Genomic DNA, 27882 nt, shown 5'->3' with positions numbered 1-27882 from the left:
GTAACTTACTCCAATCTATGTCTTGTAGTTCTTGACAACCTCTTACAGTGACATTTTTATGCTCATGGCGAAAATAAACTTGATTAACGTGTCTCTCAACTGCTATAAATTATTTTTAAAGATTTTAACATTGCTACTAGTTGTGAAGCAGAACGTCTTTCTCCAAGATGTCCTATGTAGGCCAAATATAGGGACAACAATGTCGAACCATCGACTAAATAATTTATCATTTCTTCCATAAATTGTGATCTGAACAAAATATCAATGTGAATGTGATCAAATAACTGTCAATTTCTGCATCTACAACTCTATCAATTTCTTTTACTAATTCATAATAAGTAAATAAATAAAATTGTTTTATTGTTTTTATATTCTTATAAAATATCACTATTTCGGTTTCTCTCTCACCCAAAGTTACCACAGCAATAAGGTCGCCTTTTGTACAACTATAATATTTCAGTAGATTTAAGTAACATTTATGTTACTTTAAATCCACATATCACAAATACTGAAGTCTACAGCAGAATAGGCAGAGAAAGAATGCTCAATATAATAAAAATAAGAAAAACATCTACTTAGGGCATATTTTGAGAATTGCATTCCACGTCTTATAATTGATAGTTAAGGGTAAGATTGAAGGAAAGAGAGGTCTCGGTAGGAAGAAACTATCTTGGTTGAGAAACATCAGAAACTGGACCACCTAACTTTTGAAGAACTATAAGGAAAGCCGAGAATCGTGAAGATTGCCAATGTGATCGCCAACCTCCACGAAAGAGACGGCACGTAAAGAAGAAGAATAATAATATATCATTATAGAAACAGTTTTTTGATATGGCTATTAGTTGAGTACTTATGTAGGCCCCTAAATAGTTTCAGCCCAGGGCCCCACAAATTCACGATCCGCCCCTGCTTGTAACACAAATATGTATAAGTGAGAGGCACCACCCTGCCTCTCATACGAAGTGGTCGCTCCTAAAAGAACGACAGCTTGTATTAAAATTAAATTTTGAAAGCGTATGTAGGATGTAGGTTAACCTAGTCATAAATTAGGAAAGTAAATAAAGTCTTCCTACTCTGGATGCAAGCCATGGAATAGGGATTGCAAGCCCGCAAATGCAGGATCCCTCTGAAATTCCACTGGATCTGTTGCGGGATTTACCGTGCGGGATCTGCGGGATCGACACATTACTACTGGGTAACCGAATCGATCTCAAGATCAAACCGCTTCCTTCCGGGCCGATGCATCGACGCTCGGAATCCGGGGGATGCAAGTGAAACAAACAGGTTAGTTGTTAGATTTCTTTCTCTTTCTGGCGTATGTGCGTAAGTGAAGAAAAGCGGTTAACTAGTACTTGTGGACAATTTCGTCAAATAAACTGTCGGACATAATTAATGGGACAAGCAAAATTTTAGGATAAATTTAAAGTTGAATATCTCTTGAACTATAAAATATTTTGGGATGTGTTTGGACCAGGTTTTAGATGCATCTATTGTGATTAAGATGCTATGTGGTTTTCAAAAATATATTTAGTGAATTCTCGTATACAGGGTGTTCTATAAGAGTGTGAAAATTTGGTCAAGAATCTTTTTTACCGCAAATTTACAATTTTTAAAAAATCGAAATTTTTACCGACTAATTTGTATTGAAATTACAAAAAAACAATTTGATCGGTTTTTAATTTTTTTTTGTTTTAATGAAAATATATTTTTTCGAAAAATATGCATTTTTAGTCATACGTATTGTGCTAAATGGTACAAAAAGCTTTGTACAGGGTGGGTCAAATTCGACGCTTTTAAATGGAAACACCCTTTTCTATAGATAGACGAGCTTGTATTAAAATTAAATTTGAAAGCGTATGTAGGATGTAGGTTAACCAGTCATAAATTGTATAAATAAAGTCTTCCTACCTGGATGCAAGCAAGCCATGAATGGATTGTAAGTTCGCAAATGCAGGATCCGAAATCTAATTGGATCTGTTGCGGGATTTACCGTGTGGGATCTGCGGATCGACACATTACTACTGGCAACTCTGAATCAGTCTCAAGATCAAACTGCTTCCTTTCCGCCGATGCATCGACGCTCGGAATCCGGGGGATGCAAGTGAAACAAACAGGTTAGTTGTTAGATTTCTTTCTTCTGGCGCGCGTAAGTGAAGAAAAGCAAGAATTAGTACTTGTGGACAATTTCACAAATAAACTGTTTGACATAATTAATGGGACAAGCAAATTTTAGGATAAATTTAAAGTTGAATATCTCTTGAACTATAAAATATTTTGGGATGTGTTTGACCAGGTTTGATGCACTATTGTGATTGGGAAAGATGCTATGGTTTTCAAAATATATTTAGTGAATTTCGTATACAGGGTGTTCTATAAGAGTGTGAAAATTTGAATCTACTGCAATTTTATAATTTTTAAAAATCGAAATTTTTTACCGACTAATTTGTATTGAAATTACAAAAAACAATTGATCGGTTTTTAATTTTTTTTTGTTTTAATGAAAATATATTTTTCAAAAAAAAATATACATTTTAGTCATATCATTGTGCTAAATGGTATAAAAAGCTTTGTACAGGGTGGGTCAATTCAATGCTTTTAAATGGAAATCTTTTTCTATAGGAGACGAAAACTAATATCGGTGCCTGAGCTCAATTTTTCATCAAAAACATGATGGTGAAAACCGCACATCAATATCTAAAGCCACCGTTTCGGAGTTACGGCAGTTTTTAAAAATGCATTTTAACAAATCGCTGTAACTTTTTTGCTATGGAAAATTTTGTATTTCTATGAAAAACCTTCCAGTAGTTTTACGTAGAATTTAATGGTTTGAGTATTATTTTAAAATTAATAATTTAAGAGAGAAACAGAAAAATTGATTTTTTATATGGGACACACTGTATATTTTTAATTAACTGAAAAGAATTTAAAATTAACTTTCCAAAAATATAGCATACTTGATATTTTGTTATAATCCCCTTCGAAATACAGAATTTTTAAAAATTTGCCACTTTTAACTAGTAGGCTTTGGACCCCTTACTGATGATATGCCCTTAATGGAACTGGAAAACATATTTTTCCAGCAAGACGACGCACCACCTCTGAACGCTGAAGTTATCAGCAAATTTTTGCAACCAATTTCAAGAATAATTGAATAGCTAACCAAGATCCCAGCCGTTGGCCGTCGAGGCCGCCTGACTTAGTGCCCACGGATCTAATCCTATGGATATATTTTCGGAAGAATAAATGTTCCTTATTCTTCCGTATAATCTAGACAAGAATTAGAAATACTTTTGCAGTTATAAGAGGGTATCTTTCACCCCCATTGAGTTAATGAATTCGGCGAGAAATGTTCAAAAACTGCCCCGTCTGTCCATAACAGAAGACGGTCGATATGTCGAACCCCTGTAGCAAAATCTCATGTCTTGGTTTGCTAACGAGACAAGAATTAGAAATACTTAGCAGTTATGAGGGTATCTTTCACCCCCACTGAGTTAATGAATTCATGAGAAATGTTCAAAACTGCCCTGTCTGTCCATAACAGAAGACGGTCGATATGTTGAACCCCTGTAGCAAAAATTCGTCTATTTATTTTTATTGTTATTAGATATAGTTTAAATGTGTTGATGTTGGTTAAATATATTTTAAATTGTTATAAAATTCTGCATCTCGCAATATTATTTTCGTTTTAATTGATGCTCACGGCTAGAATTTTTTTGCATTATAGCCGGTGCCGTTCAAAGCCTACTTATTGAAAGCGGGCGAATTTTTATATATACTCTATATCTCGAATACGAATCGAGCAAAATATCAAGTGTGTTATATTTTTGGAAAGGTAATTTTAAATTCTTTTCAATAAATTAAAAATATACAGGGTGTCCCATATAAAAAATCAAATTTTCTGTCGATAATTCTTAAATTATTAATTTTAAAAAAATTATACTTAAACCATTAAATTCTACGTAAAAAGGTGCTTTAGAAATATTTTCATAAAAATAGAAAATTTTCCATAGCAAAAAAGTTACAGCGATTTGTTAAAAATGCATATTTTTGAAAAACACCCCGTAACTCCGAAACGGTAACCGATATCGATATGCGGTTTTCACCATCATGTTTTTGACAAAAATTGAACTCCAGACACCGATATTAGTTTTTGTCTATCTCCTATAGAAAAGGGTGTTTCCATTTAAAAGCGTCGAATTTGACCCACCCTGTACAATCTAGGTTAATTTAGAGCATTTTTAAAAATATAGAGTTCTACAGGATGTCCCCAAAAAAGTTTCACAAAAAAAAATTTGATTTTTCTAATGATTTGAATGATTGTTTTTATATTAATTGATTTTTGGATTCTAGAAAAAAGTAAAGGCGAGTCCCATTAGAGAAGCATATGACTGAAATGTAAGGTTTTTGACAAATTTAATATTTTCTGAAAATAAAGAACATATATTAAATTTCAATAAAAGCTACCCGAGAAGCTACCTAAACTGGCATGTACCTGGTATAGCCGAATATGTAGTTAAACTAACCATAACCATTGTACTTAAAATCGAAAATTTAAACTTGACTCGCAAAGTTATACAGGGTGACACAAAATTAATATTGAACATTGGTAACTTTTAAAAGCTACTATTTTATTCTAAATTTCAAATGGAACGCCCAGTATTTCATACCGATATTCAATGGAGAATCTATGTCTCTTTAAAATACTATTAATGTACTACCCCTCAAACAAAGATGTTCCAAAATATTTCATCAATCATATTTTTGATTTAGTGTCAGTAGATTTTTATGAAATTTACAACCAAATCAGATTATTAGAAGAGTGATTTTAATCATGAATTTAAAAAAGTGGTAAATTTCACTTTGCTTAACATTCAACCTTTCCTAATACATGTGCAAATTAAAGAATAAAGCGTCCATAAATGTCAATATCAATAATGCTCAAAAAGTTTTTTTTTCTTAAACGCTTCTACGCTACTGTCAATATGTAGTATATTGGCCTTATAAAAAAAAATAAACAATATGTAAATATTAAACAAAAAAAAATAGTAAGTAGTTTCCTGTTCTACAGGTATTCATAATATTTGATAAAAATCCAGTAATACTGATTAAAATCGACGTGTTAATCATATGACTTAATTTATTGAAACCCTGAATACAGGTCTTTTGCAATATTTAATTGTGACATTTAATTTCGCAGCGTTTCCTGCACATACGCATTTTCCATATTTGACTGTCTATCTAAAATCGTATTTACGTACTATAAATAGTAATTGTAATTAGATTGATACCATGTATAAATCTTATAAACCAGTGCAAACTGCTTCACTTACTTTATGCAGTGATTTTATAGACACCGATTAGGAATCATGGAGTGGGATTGTGTGTGTGCTCTAAATACACTAGACGACCATAGCAATGTTACGTTAGTCTGGGTACCAGGACACTAGGGACAGATGGACAACGAAAATGCAGATGAAATGGTCAACTAAGGTTCATCGATGTCATTCTGAATTGCCGCAGAACCACAAAAGTAGTCAAAAGAATGACCACAAATCTCTAGAACGGCGGAGAAATCTACCAGGACAGAGAGAGAGACAGAAAAGTTCATAGTAAGATCAGAGTAAGTGGATCGACGAGTAGCGACAGAAACCGTCGGCTCTTTTGATGTGGTGGGACCAAATTTTCTTTCTCTCTCTTTTGACGTGTTTGACAGATAGACTACCTATACATATAACTGGTCAACTTATGAAGTGGTCCTATAAACATGGTATACACTGCTCATAATTTGAAGTGGAATTAAGTATTGATGATATTTTTTGGAACATAATGATATAATTAATCAGAATCTCATAAAATATGTTACAGCTAATAAATAATTAAAAAAATGATTTAGGAAAATTCTTTGCCTGAGGCGTAGGTACATGAAATAGGTTATACCTATAGACTATAGAGATACTTGATAAATGGCAACAGTGGCAAATTCGCTTCTTCATATGACAGATGGACTATCTATTTCGCGCAGCCGCAATGAAAATTGAAAACCGAACTGTCGCTACTCGTCGGTTCAAGTACTCTGGTAAGATATTCGCCAAAATTCACGGCAGACCTGATAAGCAAAGACATAAGACAGTCAAAGCGGTAGTGGGTCTACTAACTGGGCATTGTAAGCTTGAAGCGTTGACGGCAGTGGCGTAGTTATTATAGGACAGCACCGGTGACCCACGGGAACTTGGGGCCCCGCAGAGCCCTTCAAAAAAATATTTAATAAAAAATATACATTATTTTGGTTTTGTTCTTTATTCACGGGTTCCAAAAAATATCTTGCACCGAGGTCCCCAGTTGTCAAGTTACCCCACTGAATGGCGGATCTGAAGAAGAAACGACACATCACAGTTTATGTCGGTGCGACAGTCTGGTAAAAGAGCGATTCTTTTCTATGCAATAGGCCATTCACAGAGGAGTCTTTAATTCTGAAGTTACAAAAATAATATACCGGGTGCGTCTCAAAAGTGGTTCACCCCCTATAACTTTTTTATTTTTTCAGATAAAAAATTGAGATTTGGTATGTTAATATATGACAAAATAAAAACACTAAATCACCACAATACGCCAAAACACTTTTACTTTTACACTGGACGCGCGTTTCGCTAACCATGTTAGCATTATCAGCAGATGATTATAAACTCAAAAGTTTTTCGAGGGTTTATAATCATCTGCTGATGATGCTAACATGGTTAGCGAAACGCGCGTCCAGTGTAAAAGTAAAAGTGTTTTGGTGTATTGTGGTGATTTAGTGTTTTTATTTTGCTGTGTAACACCAAAGGTTCCAACCCTCAACTGTAATATTAATATATGACATAAATTCGTATTCAATTGTTTTCTGTCACGTCCTGTTTCGCCGGAAATGACTACAACTTTTGATTTTTAAATGGTACCCTCGGTTTTTTGTTGCTTTATTCGATAGAAAATGATACTCTGAATAGAATGGCATATCATATTATGTCAACTTTGACATTTTCGAATATGGTTTAGTTGAAATTGCAACATGAGATTCATAACGACAATTTGACTCGACGACAAATACCAAGTGTGTTGTACCAAATTATTCTTAAAAAAATGTTTTTTCCAAATATGCTAATGAGCCACCCTCGTTCCACTTGAAAAAATTGAGATATGATTAAAAATACGATTTGGGCATCTTTTAACCAGCCAGGACAAGATACAAATAACATTAGACGATCGAATCTATTTTTCCAAGGCTCCTCGATTAAAAATTAGTGTTTTTAACACAGCCATGGCACTCTAAATTGAAATTTAAAATTCAATTTTATTTTAAGCAAAAATGTCAAAAGTTGACATATGATATGTCATTCTATTCAGAATGTCATTTTCTATCGAATAAAGTAAAAAAATACCGAGGGTAACATTTAAAAATCAAAAGTTGTAGTCATTTCCGGCGAAACAGGAAGTGACAGAAAAAAATTGAATATGTACTACGTTACCAGCTACGAAAACACTAACAAAACTAAGGACATTAAAAAAAATAACTGTAATAACGAAGCGTACAAACAAACAAAAAACTTAGTATTAGAGTAAAAAATGGTCTAAAGGTACGCGCACACTGACCAGAGCCGCACTCGCCGCACGAATCGCACTTTTTTTCTTGTCGCGCACATTGAGCCGTACCGAACGCGCCGCACGCACCGCATTATTCGCTATTTTGTTTCTTTTTGCCCCTACTACACCCGTATTTGCCAACCGAATTTCTCATCAGTCGCTTCCGCAGTCCTGTCTGCGGTGATAAGCGTATTTTTTCAAATATTTCTCGATAAAAAATGACAACGAATAAGAAATAATATGAGCTCCTTGCTTATAGAAGAAGAAGAAATTACGAGAAAGAATCGAAAGTTATAGGTTCACAATATTTGCAAAAATCTACATTATTTACATATTTAATTGAGGATGAACTAAATTTTTTTCAATATTTCAATATAAGCCATGAAAAATTTGCGAACTTTCTTAGCATATTGAATTCTCTTTGGCTACCTACGTAGAGTGGAAGGAATTGCGTGTGACGTCAGCAGCACTAGCCGCATTTACGAAAATCATTCTGGCCCAAGAATGCTGGCTGCACTTTCGTCGATGCGGTTCGTGCGGCTCTGGCTAGTGTGCGCACCTTCATTTATGTTAAGTTACCTTTAAGGTACGCGCACACTGACCAGACCCGCACGCGCCGCATCGACCGAAGAAAAATATTGTTTGCGTTACTTTCAATGAAGGCGCGCACACTAGCCAGAGCCGCACGAATCGCATCGACAAAAATGCGGTCAGCATTTTTGGGCCAGAATGATTTTCGGTAAATGCGGCTAGTGCTGCTGAGGTCACAGGCAATTCCTTCCACTCTACGTAGCGTAGGTAGTCGAAGAGGAGATTAGAAATTCAATATGTTAAGAAAGTTTACAAAATTTTCAAGGCTCATAATGAAATATTGACAAATTTTTAATTCATCCTCAATTAAATATGGAAAGAATGTGGATTTTTGCCAATATTGTGAACCTATAACTTTGCTATAACTTTCGATTCTTTCTCGAGATTTCTTCTTCTTCTTATTAGCAAGGAGCTCATAATTATTTCTTGTTCGTTGTCATTTATTGTCGAGAAATATCAAAAAACACGCTTATCACCGCAGACAGGACTCCGGAAGCGACTGATGAGAAATTCGATTGGCAAATACGGGTTGAGTAGGGGCAAAAAGCGGTAGTCAGACGCCTTCATGGAAAAATCTGGGGCCTTAGACCACAGATGGTGCACTGGCTGTACACTGGTGAGGCCTTCAGTAACATATGCATCCTTGGTATGGTGGCCTAAGGTAATGAAACAAACAACAATGCTCAGCCTCAGCAAGGTGCAAAGACTTGCTTGTCTGAGCATAACAGGGGCGATGAAATCAACGCCCACTGCATCAATGGAGGCGCTTCTGGACCTTCCGCCTCTTCACATAGTGATCCAGGCGGAGGCAAGAATGGGACTCTATCGACAACAAAGTGTCTTGTCTCTGGGAAATAGGACAGAAACAGGACACACAAAGATGGAAATCCTATCGGGGACCTCTACTCCAAATGAGATCGGACCAGATGACCCCTCTTTATCACTACCACAAACCATTCGAGGTGAACAAAATGGATCGAGGAATGTGGACAGATATAACATTCCTTCAGGATGGACTAACCTGGTATACAGACGGGTCAAAGACCGCTGAAGGAACAGGAGCTGGAGTATTTGGGGGAAAGACCAAGGGTAAGTCTATCCTTTTCCTTGGGTAAACACTCAACCGTATTCCAGGCAGAAATCTTCGCCATTCTACAATGTGCGAGAGAAAACAATAGAAGAGCTTATTCAGATAAGCTCATCAATATATGCTCAGACAGTCAGGCGGCACTTGGGGCGCTTATGAGCCCAAAGGTATCGTCGAGACTCGTCTGGGAATGCCTAGGTGAACTGGAAGCTCTGGCTCGACGGAACAGAATTAAATTATTCTGGGTGCCGGGCCACAGCGGCATCCAAGGCAACGAAAAAGCCGATGAGCTAGCTAGGCAAGGATCATCGGCATCTTATCTTGGTCCAGAGCCAGTACTGGGAATACCCAAATGTATGGCCCGTAGTGCATTAAAACTCTGGATCAGGGACAAGCAGAATGTCCACTGGAGAAACAGACAGGGGCACAGGCACAGCAAGGCTTTTATCCAAGGACCTAGCTCCAAAACCGCAAAAGAACTGCTAATGCTTAGCAGGAATAAATTGCGGATTACAACAGGCCTCTTGACAGGACATATGGCTGTCAAGTGTTACCTGAACAAGCTCAATCTGTATCAAGGAAGTCTTTGCTGCAGACTCTGCGATAAAGATCCTGAAACAGCGGAGCACATAATATGTCACTGCGAGGCTCTGGATCGCAAGCGACACTTTTTATTTGGGAAAGCTAGGCTAGAACCGGAGGAACTACACTCCCATCTTATCAAGGACCTGCATAAGTTAGTGCAGGGCACAGGGATAGGAGAATGGGTGCAGATATAGAAAGGGGACAAACACAATAGACCTCATAGGTCGCAGTGTTTCCGGCAGAGGACGGCCCCTTATCGTGGAAAAAAAAAGCAAATATTCATAATTTCAGCCATCTTCAACAAAATTAATGACTTTTGCACAATCTCCAACACTAAGAATCATATTCAATCGTACACAGCAATAATCGCCAAAGCTACCTTGTCATTATGTAAAATAACATAAAAAAATAACGATAATTGAAAAAAATTGCAAAATGTTTGTGGCTCGGTTAAGTTAGGTTATTAAAATTAACCTAGGCATGTGTTGACAAAATTCCATTTTTTGCTAATTTGATTTTGATGCATATTATTCGTCTTAAAAAGCTACACCTTATGGTACCTAAATAAATGGGTTATGGTGAGAACTGAGTCACAATAGGCATAGGCCCTCACGGCCACAGTGGAGGGTTCCACTTGGGATCCACTCTTAGTAAATACTAATACAATACCATTTCACAGACATAAAATAGGAAACAGTTGTAATTCATGGGAAACCAGTGAAACATAACTGGATGAAAATATGTAAACTAGGATGATATATGATTACATTATGTGATTTCACTCTCGAGTGATTCACTTTGAATGTAGTGTAGGTACATCAAAAATGATACAGTGTAAATCCCGCTTAAGATTACAACTAATAATGGTAATTAATCATTGATTATATCTACCTACCTATCATCAGGTACTGTAAATCAGATAGACAACTATAATTTAGAAGTAATAACATATTCAACACATTAAAACAATAAAGTTCTTAAACCATGCTTTTTATCTGTACAAATGTGCTCTATTTGTGTAGAAATATATATTATATAACACCACACCTATCGGGGAGTTGCCACAAATAATACAGGCACTTTGTTTCAGAATTATTATTACATTGAGGCATGAAGTAAAAAATGACTTAAAAATATTCTAATTGTTGAGATTAATTACATTTGTGCACCTAAAAACATACATTAATACATACATACATAATGTAGGTACATACAAAAAAATGCTCTTTTATTATTGGAATGTGGCAAGTTAAAATTAAACATGCTCTGTAATAACAAACTAGTGTGATACTATTTCTATAATTACCCTACCATCAAGTAAATAATTCACAACTATTAAAAATACATTATTATGTGTAAATTTCTTTAATAATTGAAAAAACTTTTTCATGAACACAATAAACTTACTATTAGGTAGCTACTTTAGAATTAATTATTTTTTCCCAGTGAAATGATAAATTTAGTATACCTGTTCAAATCTACATAAAAACATACCAAAATTCATGTTATGTTTTCATTAAAATGTATAATATGTAAAAGACAATTACTTTAAAATTACACCTTTCAGTTCCCATACATTATTATTAATAAATACAACTTTAGATATTAAAAAAACAAAATAAACTTTATTTTCATTATGACCAAAAATATAACTGATGCAAACACTTTCTTTGTCCTATATTAATATTACCAAAATTACTAAACACCTGTTATATCAACATTTGTAATGTTTATTTTGATAAGATATTGAGCAGCAGATAAGAAGCTTATTTATGATCTTGTAAACTTTATCCCGAAAGATTACCTAGCATTTACACGAAATGTGTCACCTTAAAACTATTTGAAAAAGTAATTCACTTACCCTGCGATACGAAAATAGCTCCTTTTGTAGCTTGTGCCTTTCTGCTGTTTGGTGAGGCTTTCCCTTAATAAATTTAAACATTTTCACCGGTTCCTTTTCCTATCTGAAACACCCGAAAATAAGTAAAGAACAATGTTTCACAATATAGCTTATAATAAATTATATGCACAAATACAAAATAACTGCATTAAACAAAAATATTTACTAAAATTCTAATCAAAACAAACGACTCTTCTACTGTCAAACCCCACTTGTTTTTATTTTTAAGGCAACGCCTGCTGGACACAAAACTCCAAAATAACAATTCCCAGAATATTTACCTTGTAAAACACAATTAAAAACAATAAACTACACACTTTTTAACTTCATATGAACACAAAATAATTCTAATGCACGTATTTAATCCACAGCGTGCCTAAACCTTCGGAATACACGTAGTTTGGTCACTGACCGGCAGAATTGAAAAGTAGGCGGTTGCGAAATGGAATGAACGTTATGATTACCGATCGAGAAACGACATAATCTTTTGGATAGCTATACCGCCACTAGATGGCTGTTGACGCTAATTTTCTATATATTTTTCATCAGATATCAAATTTTCTTAGAATTTTGGTATTGTGTCGCCATCTAGTAATAGAGCAACTAATTATAAATCTAAAGTTCATTCTTTTTGAAAAATTTTCTTGGTTTTTTCCAGAGATTTTTCCAAGGCTAATAAGATTTTGGGTATTGTCTGAATGCTTGAGTATAAAATGGTAAAATTGTAGTTTAATAATTATTAGAATACCAGCGTGTTATTGCCTTTACAAATAATTATTGTTGTAAAAACATAAAAAAATAATCCTTATTCTTATTTATTTTAACTTTTCTTTGATAAACTTATTACCTGGTTTGTTCCATATATTGCAAAATAACGTGTATGTATAAAAGTATGATTAAAAAGCTAATTAATTGTATAATAAGTAAAACCTGAAATAAATTTGCATTTTGAAACGATTTGAAGGTTGCCGGTAAATGGGGTATGGTAGAAATGACAGATGACAGATGTCCACAAAGCTAATTGGCTGTTCTTTACATTTTTACCTGACTGATTGGATATGAACCTAGTTCAGACTGACGTTTATCAGCTGATACACCTGAATTCCCTTACAATCTAGAGAGACGGCGACAGGTCGTATGTTCGAGCTTGGTGCGAAGTGTCAAACCAAAAACTAGATACAATTCAAGTTATCTATGGATTCAATTCTCAGTTGTTCGTGTTGTTAAGTTTTATGGAAAAATCGAAAGATAATGGTCTCGACGTAGTGGTTTTCATATAGTGATTTTCCTGTGATATTCAAGTTGTAACCCGTCGCAACGTTCAGACCGCACCTCAATTTTATAGTGAACGTGAAACAGTCTCAGAAGATCCGCTAGGTTACGTCAAATTTCTATGATAGTTGGCTAATGTAATATGGCCGCCTGAAGAAACGACTTTATTCATGTTTTTTGTTGACTAAAGTTTTCGATTTTCTTAAAAGGATGGAGTTGCGAGTGGGAAATAAGTATAGGCTCGGACGCAAAATAGGATCCGGTTCATTCGGAGACATTTACCTCGGTAAGATTCGACGTAGGAGCACATTTTAATTTGTAAACAAAGACCTGCCTAAAAAAGGACCTGCTGAGCCTCACGTTGAACGGCTGTTTTTCGTTTCAGGCACAAATATTTCCACCGGAGAAGAGGTAGCTATTAAACTAGAATGTATAAAAACCAAACATCCTCAACTACACATAGAATCAAAATTTTACAGGATGATGCAGGGTGGAGGTAAGACATTTATTATAAATTATTAAACTCAGTTTGTTTGCACATAGCTTATCGATATCAAAGAAAGACTTCGTCATAATGCTTATTATAAAGAAGAATATAACAATGATCTTGAAGAATCCTGTTTTTGTACACATACTATGAAACCAAAATTTTTTACAGGTTTGAGTACAATAGTTATAAATTTTAGTAATCTATGTATTCTATCTATCATATAATTTAGTATTATTTAGTAAACTTACCAATGTTATTAACCTTTATCTATATAAAAATATTTATTTTATTGGTGATGCATAAAAGGATATGGCATTTCAAAAAAAAGAATTATAATATTTCTAATGTTGTAGAATGGTTTGAACATTTAGCATCATTATGAATGAAATCAGTTCTTTCTTACGTCTTATTTTTTTATAAATATTTTGATACCTACTTGGTAAATGAAATTTTTCATGCTCAGATCCGTGTTGCATTAAGCAGTTCAGCGTGATGTGAATTTTAATCATGTATTTGTTTGAAAATATTGAACAGTCTGGCTTTTTTAAACAGTTAACGGTGCTTAAAGACTTAAAAAACATTGTGCGATTGAAATATTTTCACCTTATGTTTAAAATTAATGTACAAGATTTTTTAGTTATTTATGTTCTTAATGAGTAAAAAATATGCTTTTGCGTTCTTTATTTTTTCAGTTTGATGTTTATCAAGTTATTTTGGTTCACCCAATGACCTTTTAGTTTTATGTTTTTTTTTTATTTTTTAAGGTTTTTAGCAAAAAGTTTTTGAATAAGAATGCTAGAAGATACAGGTTGCAATATACAGGGTGTCCCAATATTCCGTAGACATAGAACTACTTGTATTTTTGGAATCAAAATACACAATTGGACACAATTTATCTCTATATAAAAGTGCTTTGTTTGTCCGCTAGAGGACATCAAATTTTAAAAAAATTAACACAATTTTTCAGATATTTTAAGAACCGTTATTCCGATTTGAATGAGATTTTTGGTGTCTATATTTTGGCAAGTGCTTTAACATTTGGCTTTCACAAAAATGAAGAAAAGGTATGGGAAGGTTGAAAACTACTTCCACCTCTACATAAATTTTAGTATAAATATTTTCCAACTCAACTGACGACAGATTTTCTGTTCATAAAATGGTAAATGGTACCTCTAGTATTTACTATATTTTTTGTTTATTGTAAAAAAACGCTACATCGCATAGTTTTTGTGAACTTATATGATCTAACTTTATTTGTGAACTTATTTTCACTCCAAAAATACATAGTAGTTGTATGTCCACGGAATATTGGGACACCCTGTATATTATTTATTTAAATACTTTGTTTTTATGTATGAAAAGGGACACTAAGAATATTCCATTTGTTCAGAGATGTTTATTCTTGTCATATTTTCTACATTTTAAGCAGCTGCATGTAACATTAGCAAATATTTGAATAATTTATTTTGTGCTTGTTGATTTACTAAAAATAACATACGTATTTGCTTGAAAATTATTTAGTTTTTTGGTATACCTTAAGAATACTTAAAAATATTTTAGGATAAGAGACAAATTACAAATTACACTTTTTATTTTTTTATTAATTTAATGTGTTTGTTCTGTAATAGGCTTTAAGAAGACATACAAATATTGACAGATAAACAATTTATACTGGTATTAAAGTGACAGATAACAACTGTCATTGTCATTATTAGCAATCATTATTATTTTTTTAATTATTCTATTTTACTGTTCTGGAACTATTTTTTAATATTTCTGATGTTTCTTGCTAAATACATGAAGCAAAAAGTCTCAGAGAAATTGAGAAATTTTTATAATTCTAGGAGAATTTTGTAAATTCTTTGTCATATATTATATAAAAATTAATATTACTAGAGAATGTATTTGTTATATCAAATGGAAAATACAGTCTAACGTTCCATTAGTAACTGTGGTTGAGGATTTCCTTACTCTGTTGTTGTTTTTTTACGTCTTTTATTAATTCTTTCAATTTTATTATACCAATCTGGCCATTGAAGCTGTGTGGTCTGGATTTTAATGTGAAAGACAGTGATGTAGACAGCTTAATGGTAAATCAAATGTATTAATAAGAGATAAAAGTGGGATTCATACATTTCTTCTAAGCGGTATTGTCGGGTTTTGCATCAAAATTTCAAACCGCACAAGTAGGCTTTTACGAAAAATATTGCACCTAGGGTTGGAACTTTATTTTTCACAATTAGGTTATAGTCTGTCCAACGAAAAGATCCTTGACAGAGATAGATGTGTCTCTCGTTTTAATTTTAAATTTTATTTTATTTAAAAAAAACGGTATGTGTTAATACAAAACAAGAACAAAACACCACATACCAAAAAATATAAAAAAGAACTATTTCTTACTTTCAAGCTTCAAGAAACTTCCCGCATTTATTATTATATTTATTAATATAATTTATGTACAAATACAAATTTGTAATATTTCACAGGAACAAATAAAACAACATAAATAAAACAAACTATTTTATTAATAATAACACTTAAAAAAATTTATGTGAGGTTCAAGTTAACGTCTCCTTTCTGCTGCAATGGCTAAACTGGACGGGACCTACTTTGTTTACGCGGAATCCGAACCGCGGTCCTCGGCCATATCATGGTCAATGGCCTACCGACTTAGGAAGTGTCTAAATTAACTCTTACTCACGAGATATCCGATCTCATCCGGCCTTGAACCGGCGTGAATGAGCAGTGTGTATCAATAGATTTTACACTTTTCCCTTGGGCAACAGCACGATGCAAAGTTTCGAACCGGTCACCCGTCCATCCACTAGCATCGCCTTCCGTCGCTTAACTTCGGTGTTCTAATGAGAACCGGTGTTCCGACGTAGCTGGGCCGTTGCCCAAAAAAATTTTATACCTTAAAGGATGATTAATTAACTTTAATCTTAATTTTTTTAAACCAGTACCTTTTGACATTATTTTTCTGCAGTACTATAATCCATTATTTACCTGTCGTGTGATGTCGATATTTTACAGCTACTCCAGTAGTATATACGAGATGCACTTATCTACGACGCGATGGTATACAAACTTTATTGATGGTAACTTTATTGGTGTATAAGACTTTCTGCTTGGGCAGCGAGTATTAACTATAAACTGTGCTTCTAGGTCTACAGTTAATTTTCCCTCAATTTTTCCTCCACTTCAAAAGACACAAAACACACGTAATAACACGAATCAAAATGCGATCTTCCAAAACGCAGATATTTGACATAAGTTGACACAAAATTATAACCTATAATTTGGCAAGACTTTGACAAGTCTCAAAAATCTAAAGGCGAGTTCATACGCATCTGCGTTCGTTTTTCGTTCAGCGTTCCGTCAAACCAATAAAATTGAAATATGATCTGTCATTTTTGAAATAAACCAATAAAACTTGTTAAAAACAACAAGAGACGACGCATGACGGATTTATATTTAATCCCATCCATAGTTAACTTAAAAAATATTAGAAACTTTTTTTTTAGTAAAATAAATAGATTGGTATGGGACGTCATTTGCTTTTCTTCTGTCATCGTCTGTCGAAATCTTACCTCAGAAAAAAAACAGAGTATACCTGCTTATTTTACTACAACTGTAATAGATTATATTTAGCTTAGATATATTATCTTGATTTCAGTAATATACATGAAAGTTCTTAAAATAGTTTATTTTTTCTACCACATTTTCCTACACACGTAAAAACCGGCAACACTGTATACATTTATATGTATTTATCTCTGTCGCATGCATTAAAATACAGACCACGCAGATGAATTGCCCAGAATGGTATATTCACTTTATATTTTTTAAATTGAACTCTCATTTATAAAATTCACGAAAATCGATCGGTTCAAATACGAAAATTACCATAATTTGCATATTTGTATAGGGGTAATATCTCCCATATTTGTTTTTTTTTTCAACAATTTATTCATGCAGGTGGTTTGCAGTAAGCTTTATCGAATTTGATGATTAAAAGAAAATATTTCTACAAACATACAACGTATCATCGAAAAAAAAATGGCGTCCAATTAGCGTGGAAATGAAGATCAATGCCATTTCCCTTAATTTTACATACAAAATGACGGCAAGGTTTATTTCCAAGCCATCTCTTACACCGTTTTTTTATCGTATAGTAGGTATTCTTATTTAGCACTTGATTAGTAATTATTAGTATACAGGTTGGCGTCTCTCATACGCGATATGGATTCGCTATTTTAAAATTATTAGGACCTCTACCGGGTGTCGCAGAAAAGTTATAATACATTTAAGTTGTTTTTTGAACGTGATGCCCTGTATATTAATCGGTTTTTGGCTTTCAATGAGAAAATTAATGTTTATTTTATTCAGATATCTGTCGAAATCTTCTCTGTCTCAACGAAAAGTTATGTGACAAGAACTCTCTAGTAAATAAATAGCAGATTAATTTAGGATAAAAATTAATTTAATAATAAGTATAAATACATAAAGTTTCATATTCTTGTATACATATCTACGTATTTACAAGCTTAAACAATGCTGATAAGTAGGAGATAAGTAATGTACGTCTTTGCATTTTAAAATTTAATAACATTATTGTGTTAATTTCACAGAATTGTTTGCAATGACCTAGGATAGGCCACATGCATTGTGCAGTTGTTTGAAAATTAATGGTTGTTCTTTATGTTTGCATATCTGCCACATATTTTTATCAATATACAATGAATTTAATAAGTATATTATTTTTTTGTGTGACTTACAATGGGTTAAGTAATGTTATGTTGTTATTACGTACAGTTGTTGGTCAAAATAGATAAGAAAAATTATATTAGGAAAATATTGTTATGATGAGGTAATTAAAAACGTAATAGTCTGTTGAAATATGTTTGAAGAACTCTGATATCTAATATACCGGGTGCGTCTCAAAAGTGGCTCACCACTATAACTTTTTTTAGTTTTTCAGATAAAAAAACGAGATTTGGTATGTTAGTATATGACATAAATTAGGATTGATTGACGTATTCAGTTGTTTTCTGTCACTTCCTGTTTCACCAGATATGACTACAACTTTTGATTTTTAAATGGCACCCTCGGTATTTTTTTACTTTATTAGATAGAAAATGAAACTCTGAATCGAATGACACATCATATGTCAACTTTTGACATATTCGGTCAAAAACAAATTGCATATGGCTGTGTTAAAAACACTAATTATTAATCAAGGAGCCTTGGAAAAATCGATTTTACCGTCTAATATTTTTAGTGTCTTGTCCTGACCGGTTATAAAATGCCCAAATCGTATTTTTAATTAACTATATCTCAATTTTTTCAATTGGAACAAGGGTGGCTTATTGGCATATTTGGAAAAAGCATTTTTTTACGAATAATTTGATACTACACACTTGGTATTTCGAGTCAAATTGTTGTTATGAACCGCATGTTACAATTTCAAATAAACCATATGAGAAAATGCCAAAAGTTGACATATGATATGTCATTTTATTGACAGTGTCATTTTCTATGGAATAAAGTAAAAAAACCGAGGGTGCGAAATTTCCGGTGAAACCGGAAGTGACTGAAAACAATTGAATATGTCAATCAATCCTAATTTATGTCATATACTAACCTACCAAATCTCGTTTTATCTGAAAAAATAAAAAAGTTATAGGGGTGAGCCACTTTTGAGACGCACCCGGTATAAAATTCTCGTGTCACGGTTTTAGTTACCGTACTCATACAACATACTCTACATACATACAGCTCTAAATCCTTCACCCTTTTACCATCAACCCCTATTTTTAATAGGGGGTGTTTTTTTTTAATTTTTTACCGTACTCCTCCGAAATGGCTTGATCGATTTTGATGAAATTTTACATGTAGGTATATTCAGTAGGTCTGATAATAGGTTGTTATTTATTTGTTGTACCACTAAGTGATATGGATGGCCCACTCCAATTTTTTTTGGACAAAATTTTTTATTTTTATTTTTTTATGATTTGGCATTACAAAATACATACAACCCTAAATTTTCACCTTTTTACCATCAACCCCTATTTTTCAATAGTTTTATTTTTGTTACCATACTTCTCTGAAACGGCTAGGTCTCAGAATAGGTTGTTATCTATTTTTTATACCCCTAAGTGATAAGGGTGGTCCACCCTAATTTATTTTATTTTTTGGAAATTTTTTTTTAAGTTTTTATGATGTGGCATTAGAAAATACATACAACCCTATATTTTCACCCTTCTACCATCATCCCCTATTTTTTAATAGCGATATTAGTAATTCAGTAATTTTAATTTAACAACAAATTGTTTTTAAAAATTATTGTTAAAATATCTTAAATTAAAAACGTTAGTATGATTGGGTGTATACTGGGTTGGGTATAATGGTATTTACCCAAATTCAATATACCATTTATTAAGCCTTTGGGTATACAGCGGCTGCAAAAACTGGGGTATTTACCCAAATTTCAATATACCGGGTACTTGCTCATCATTGACTGGTCTGCTAGTTGTTTATGTAAAAGGGTATTTCTTTAAAAGAATATTGTGACAAAAATAGGATTCATGACAGTGACAGTAATATGTCATTAAAAAATATATTTTTGGTTTATTATTATTATTTGAAAAGAAGCAATTGAAGCAATATTTGTGTTGAATACATGTCAGGCATACCAAGTTATCTTGGTTTTTATCAAGATCTACTGATACCTAGGACAAACAATATAAATAGATACAAACTTTACCGAACAAAACGAAGGTATCCAAGATATACAAACCAGACCTAAAAGTGTGTTATAAAATTTATAGATTTTATCTATCAATACATAATATTTATTTGCTATGTATCAATGATTCATAATGACATATTACTCACATTTAAAAATCATTTACGTCAATTTGTATGTGGCTTTCAAAATTCAATTTGACCACAGCACAGTTGTTTCTTTAAAAGTTAAAGTCTTTGAATAAGAAGATTAAGGAAGGAGCATAATGCTATCCATGTATTCATGCATGGTGGGCGGAAAAGGCACCATAAAAGCTCTCTAGGGTGGGGATCCTTGACAGTTCTGTTTGACGATTCATTTGACACATTTGAATTTGATTTGAAATTTTGTGGATTTGTCAGTCTTTACGGAGCCTATTTTATGTTATTTATTATTTATTCTACTACTGACAGTTGTATAAAGGTAGTAAATCTAGATGGAAATTGTGGCAGAACTTAAATTAACAGTGACACTATCGCGATTTATCGAAAAAGACTCTAAAATAGTTGATTTTGTAGCGTGTGGTAGATCTCGGCAAAAATTGAGTGAAATAATGGAACAACTTTTCGCTAGTAAGTGACTATATAATATACATACGTGTAGTAAACCGATCATTTATGAAATTCACTTAAATTAACTAAATTATATATTTTTCTTGCATTTTAGCTTTTATTTATTACTTGTCAAAGATTAGACGTCAAAGAATTTAGATACGTTAATTTGACTTACCTGCTTCAGTAGCGTATCGGATGTTTGTGTTAATAAATACTTATTATAACTTATCTATTTTTATTAGAATTATATATTTTTATAACAATTTTAATAACTATAGTCTATAAAATGAATAACTTTGAATTTTGACCGTTATTTTTTACCAACATGGCAAATATAAAATCCCTCTGTCAAAAAAGTTACTGAAATTCTTTAAATTGAGTGCCTACACGGATCAGATAGGTAACTCTTTTTACTTTCGTGGAATAGAAAATGAAAATAATAAAACAAGTGACAGTTTTTCCTCTTCTTACAAAAATCAACACGAAATGTCATAATTGTCAAAAGTAAAATGTCATCAGCTTTTGACATTTATAAATATCAGACCAATGCCGTCTCTAATAGAACAGCCTCGGAGTGAGATTTATGACGTCACACTAGTTAGATACTACGGATTAAAAAATATGTTCTAGAATACATTGAAAACATAATTCTCCCTCGTATTTTTGGTTTGTATTTTAAAAATGATATAGTTTACATGAAATATACATAATATACAGTTAATAAATACAATGTATACACCTATTTATAGTAATAAATACTTTGGCAAATAAACTATGAACCATACAAATGCAGCAAATGTTTTACAATATACAAATAATGAATAGGTACATAGGATAATGGGTAAAATGTAAAATATATTTTAAATTTTGGGGTTTGAAAATCGATCTAATTTAACAAAAAACATTCAATATCTACTAATAGTGATGTATTATTATTTGCATTCACAAAATTTATATGTATATTTTGCAAGTATTAATGTTCAAAAAATTATATTTGCAAATAATACAATATCATAGGAAAAAGGCTACGAAATAATGATCGCTGTCATTTTATAATATGTAAAATTATTCTAAAATTTTCGATTTTCTTGGGATTTCGGGAAAAGCGCTGATTAAGTTTTCATTTGGTGTTTCATTATTTAAATTTGGTTTAAAAAAAACCTTTCGGCTAACATTATAGCCTTCATCAGTGTTGTGTCATATGAAAAAAATAGTGTCGAATATAATCCAAAAAATGACATATAAAATATTCAAACTACACACCACATAATGTTTACTGCAATTAATAAACTAATATAAACTTGTCAAAAGATAACCACATATTTTTTAAAATTATTATTCTTAACACTAAAACTATATACATTGACTATGGAGTACGATTTCGGCAATAGTCAATGTACCTATTCATTATTTGTATATTGTAAAACATTTGCTGCATTTGTATGGTTCATAATTTATTTGCCAAAGTATTTATTACTATAAATAGGTATATATATTGTATTTATTAACTGTATATTTCATGTAAACTATATCATTTTGAAAATACTGTTACGTTTTTCGTCGGTTCCGTGTCGGTTCTCCTATGTACTACTCCATTCTAGTGGGACTCGGTCCTTCTCGAATCTTCGAATGAATCATTACGGTGTCTAGGCGATGTTAAGGTCATCCGAGGGCGGGCCATAGTGTTAGGTTAGGTCGAGTCCACACCGGTCCGCAACAATACAAACCAAAAATGCGAGGAATAAATATCTTTTCCATGTATTCTACAACATATTTATTAATCAGTAGTATCTAACTAGCGTGACGTAATAAATCTCGCTCCGAGGCTGTTCTATTAGAGACAGCATTGCGGCAGCATGGCTGCAAGTTGCTAACCTAATAAAATTAACACTAGAAAAGCCCGCGGCAACTGTCAAATTCAAAGTTATTCGTTTTACAGACTATACCAACATTTATTCACAACGTAAAATAAAACAACAAATTATTGAGTCTACTCCACGTCTACCCTACATCATAGTTTTACATTTTTTAAATAAAATTAGAACGACACTGATAAACCGGAATTTAAGTCGGCCATATTTTAGGCCCATCGCGGTGTACCTAAGATTTTTGATATGCTCCTTCCTTAGTCTTCTTATTCAAAGGTTAAAGTCTTGGAATGTTTGCTTTGTTTACGATTTAAGCAATTTTTGTGCTTGGATGTTGTGAGAAATTTTTGTTGAAGAAAGACAAAAATGTTTTGCGTTGACCGAGGATTCTTTGGAACCGAGGATGGAACTTATAAAACGGATGATACAGTAGTGTAGAATTTTGAGTAAAAATGAAAACATCATTTTTACAAGTTAGTATTCTTGACAGTACCTAGCAAATTTTACAGAATTAAGAATATTTTAATTCTCTAAACTTTGACAGTAGCATGCAGATAATTAATTCTAAGGAAATCGGAAACTTTGATCTGTCATGATGATTTATTTACTACTCATACTTATCAATACTTAGAATTTAGTTCCTATTTGGAACAAATAATATTTATAAATATTAACCAGCTTTACATCGAAATCACAAACTTAATAAACTGGCTAACCCTGTTCGTCGTGACACAGTTTGAAGAAATTATATCGAAATTACGGTAATTTCAATTTCAGAATGATTAAAAATAGAAATCGTATAGTAGTCCGTGATGAAATTATAGAAGTAAAAATGGGAAGTGCTACTATTAGAGTCAGTAACAGCTAATATAAGTAATGTAATAAACCTTGAAAGGTGTTCAATCTCCTTACTTATCACATTTTATACAGGCATAGTGTATTCATTTAGATTATTTTTAATATACATTATTAAGTATAGTTTCAAAAGTTTTAAGTGGAGTTATAGTCTATTTCTTAAAGCTTGAAATACAAAGCTTGATGCAAAAGACGTTTTGTTGTGTACATGGTGGCTCGAATTCGACTCTCATCATTGGGGTTTCGGAAACCGTCAGAGATACAGGATCGGTTAAATGGAGGCAAAGTTGCGCAATTTGATGCTCAATAAAATGCCGTATTGCATTTTGAAAAATTCCGAATACTGCCGAATATATTCGAAAAAAAACGGAATTTTTAATTTTGTTTTCTATTGTTTCCTGGCTTTATTTGTTGAGATAACTTAAAATGAAAGAGACACATTTTCATGGCCACTTTTTCTGCTATATAACTCTGTGTGATTAAATATTGACTCTGACGTTTCGGCTTCTGGCGACCATCATCAACTTAATTTTTTTAAATACGGACCTGATTTTTTTTCAATTTAATTAAATCCTTTCATCACTATATGTATAGTCATATACAAGGTGATTCCTGTAAGTCGGTCATGCTTTCGGGGAATGATGGGGGACGTCGAAATATTAATTTTGATATAGCACACTGGGTCGGAAATGCCTCTTACGCAAGATACAGGGTGTTAAAGTTTTTGAAAAATTAAAGATATTCTTTAATAGTTTTTTAACAGTTTAAGGTATCGTTATAAAATTTTATTATAGGAGTCTACCTAACAGAGACACTTTAAATGTAAAGAGAAGAGGTTTTAGTTTCAACCAGTGGCGTAGCTGTGATACGCATCGGGTAATATTTTCAAAAAAATAGTACGCCACTGATAAAAATAAAAATTTGGGAGTTTTTTCATTTACTGGGTTTATTTCCAAGAAAAAATGTCTCTTGCAACTTTCTTCTATCTAACACCATTTTATCACAATTTACAAGTAAATATTTTTTTTAATGAGAACCTTAAATATGCGAATTATTATGACTACCTTAAAACTAAGAATTTTATTATTAACAATAAAAAAATTCTAGTTTAAATTTATAATTTTTTAAAAATATATTTAGAGCTAATAGTAAAAAGTACCAAAGTTACCCAAGATGAAGGGAGCTAACGATACACATGTGTTTCTGCCCTCTAGTTATAATAATTCGCTGTATTTAAGATTCTCATTAAAAAATTTATTTATTTTTAAATTGTGACAAAATGATAGGAGAAAGTTGCAAGAGACATTTTTTCTTGGAAATAAACCGAGTAAATAAAAAACTCCAAAGTTTTTATTTTTATCAGTGGCGTACTATTTTTTTTTTTTAAAAAATTACCCGATGCATATCACATCTACGCCACTGGTTGAAACTAAAACCTCTTCTTTTTACGTTTAAAGTGTCTCTGTTAGGTAGACCCCTATAATGAAATTTTATAACGATACCTTCAACTATTAAAGAATATCTTTAATTTTTCTAAAACCTTAACACCCTGTATCTTGCGTAAGAGGCATTTCCGACCCATAGTGTGCTATATCAAAATTAATATTTCGACGTCCCCTATCATTCCCCGAAAGCATGACCGACTTACAGGAATCACCCTGTATAATCACTTTGATATTTGCCGACGTTTCGTACAGAAAAAAATGCAATACGGCATTTTATTGAGCATCAAATTGCGCAACTTTGCCTCCATTTAACCGATCCTGTATTACGGTTTCCGAAATCTCAATGATGAGCGTCGAATTCGAGCCACCCTGTACAGGGTGGGTCAAATTCGACGCTTTTAAATGGAAACACCCTTTTCTATAGCTGATAGACGAAAACTAATATCGGCGTCTGGAGCTCAATTTTCATCAAAAACATGATGGTGAAAACCGCGTATCGATATCTGTTACCGTTTCGGAGTTACGGGGTGTTTTTCAAAAATGTGCATTTTTAACAAATCGCTGTAACTTTGTTGCTATGAAAAATTTTGTATTTCTTTGAAAACATTTCCAAATCACCTTTTTACGTAGAATTTAATGGTTTAAGTATAATTTTTTTAAAATTAATAATTTAAGAGTTATCAACAGAAAAATTGATTTTTTATTTGGGACACCCTATATATTTTTAATTAACTGAAAAGAACTTAAAACTTCCTTTCCAAAAATATAGCACACTAGATATTTTGTTATAGTCCCCTTCGAAATATAGAATTTTTAAAAATTCGCCACTTTTAACCAGTAGGCTTTGGACCTCTTATTGATATTCTGCCGCTAATGGAACTCGATAACATATTTTGCCAGCAAGACGAGGCAACATAACCGCCTCAGAACGCCGAAATTATCAACAAATTTTTGCAGCCAATTTCGAGAATAATTGAATAGCTAACCAAGATTCCAGCCGTTGGCTGTCGAGGCCGCCGAAGCTGCCGGACTTAACGCCTATGGATTTTTATCTTTACGGTGTTCTTATTTTAGACAAGAATTAGAAGTACTTAGTGGTTATGCGAGGGTATCTTTCACCCCCACTGAGTTAATGAATTACGCGAGAAATGTTCAAAAACGGTCCCGTCTGTCCATAACAGAAGACGGTCGACATGTCGGAACACCTATAATATAATCAATATCTCATGTCTTGGTTTGCTATTTATTTTTATTGTTATTAGATATAGTTTAAATATGTTGATGTTAAATATAGTTTAAATTGTTATAAAATTCTGCATCTCTCATTGTAAATATTATTTTCGTTTTAATTGCTACTTACAGCTAGAATTTTTTTGCATTACAGCCGGCGTCGTTCAAAGCCTACTTATTCAAAGTGAGCGAATTTTTAAAAACTCTATATCTCGAAGAGGAATCGAGCAAAGTATCAAGTATGCTATATGTTTGGAAAGGTAATTTTAAATTATTTTCAATTGAATTAAAAATATACAGGGGGTTCTCTTTAAACTATTAATTTAAAAAAAATATACTTAAACCATTAAATTCTACGTAGAGGTGCGTTGGAAATGTTTTCATAAAAATACAACATTTTTCATAGCAAAAAAGTTAACAGCGATTTGTTAAAAATGCACATTTTTGAAACGGTAACAGATATCGATGAGCGGTTTTCACCATGATGTTTTTGATAAAAATTGAGCTCCAGACAATGATATTAGTTTTCGTCTATCTCCTATAGAAAATGAGGTGAACGAATAAATAAATATCAGCAAAATTTTAACAGAGCTGGTACAAATGTAAGAACTTGATAAACGCTGTTTCCGATACGCTTCGGTCCGTCCGCCAAAAAAATGTATGGAAGGCAAGGATATGGAACGGAAGGGAAACGGAACGTATAGTGTGCATTGTCCTATTCATTTACATGATATAATATTTTATGTAAATAGAAGCGAAACGGAAGGGAGCTGATTCGAAAGGTATAGTGAGAATCAACCTTTAAACGGTTTGTGCGGAAAGTCTTCCTACAATTCGCCACATTCTAACCTTTATTATAAAAATAGCTTTACGAGATGGAATTTGTAAACTAGTAAAGTTCTGTCTAGGCAAGGTCAAGTTCGTCGTTATCTATGCACGGCGGACACACGTAGAACAAACGATCTATTAATGAACAACGATTATGTGCTATTTTCGGGCAGTTTGGTCTAAATATAACCGCCATTCCCAACCTAACCCAATAACAGATGATTGGATAGATGGCCGTTGATTGAGGCGTTTGGCGTCATACGAGCCAGGAAAAATAGTTAAGAGACGTCGTTAAAAAGGAGGAATATAATTCCAATTTGAATTTATTGGTTTGTTTATTCTCTTCTGTCCACGATATACTGGGTCTGTACCGGGTGCGTCTCAAAAGTGGCTCACCCCTGTAACTTTTATTTTTAAACGGTTTTATTTAGCTCGACCCGTACGGTATTTATTTATTTGTTTGTTTATTTGGGTCAAAATTAGAAATTGAAATTTAAGTACCTTCCTGTTGTCAGATTGATCTGAAATTTGGTACACACCTTTAGTTCCGATGACAATACAATATAGTAATATCAATAACATTGTAAATCTAAGATGGCCGCCGGTACAAAATGGCGGATTTCATATTTTTCCACAACACCCTCAATATGGGTATCAAATGAAGGCAGGGGCTACACTAGTAGAATACTGTGATTATGACAAAATTTAAAATCCAAGATAGACGACGTTACAAAATGGCGTATTAGGTGAGGGCATGAGTAGTCGTGTCCAGA

The 27882-nt window shown here is 32.8% G+C and overlaps 2 protein-coding genes across 6 annotated transcripts in view; one reads left to right on the top strand and one right to left on the bottom strand.

Moving 5' to 3' along the window:
• The window catches only part of LOC115881769 (lethal(2) giant larvae protein), a 91185-nt gene extending 78951 nt beyond the window's left edge, over positions 1-12234 (bottom strand). For 2 of the 3 annotated variants that reach the window (XM_030899405.1, XM_030899406.1), the window contains exons 1-2: positions 12062-12233; positions 11742-11844 (exon numbers count right to left, since the gene is read on the bottom strand). In XM_030899405.1, coding sequence (XP_030755265.1) covers positions 11742-11822 — 81 coding nt within the window. In that variant the 5' untranslated portion in view covers positions 11823-11844; positions 12062-12233. Of the gene's footprint in view, positions 1-11741; positions 11845-12061 lie in introns of all 3 variants that reach the window. The other variant, XM_030899404.1, reaches the window with a different exon arrangement.
• Positions 12235-12944: 710 nt separating this feature from the next.
• LOC115881774 (casein kinase I-like) overlaps positions 12945-27882 on the top strand; it is a 46512-nt gene continuing 31574 nt past the window's right edge. For all 3 annotated transcript variants that reach the window (XM_030899414.1, XM_030899413.1, XM_030899415.1), the window contains exons 1-2: positions 12945-13338; positions 13438-13548. In XM_030899414.1, the coding sequence (XP_030755274.1) occupies positions 13263-13338; positions 13438-13548 (187 nt within the window). In that variant the 5' untranslated portion in view covers positions 12945-13262. The remainder of the gene's footprint in view (positions 13339-13437; positions 13549-27882) is intronic.

Source organism: Sitophilus oryzae, unplaced genomic scaffold, assembly GCF_002938485.1.
Source record: "Sitophilus oryzae breed Bouriz unplaced genomic scaffold, Soryzae_2.0 scaffold_173_pilon_pilon, whole genome shotgun sequence".
Lineage (NCBI taxonomy): Eukaryota > Metazoa > Arthropoda > Insecta > Coleoptera > Curculionidae > Sitophilus > Sitophilus oryzae.
This window is presented reverse-complemented; position numbering and strand designations above follow the sequence as displayed.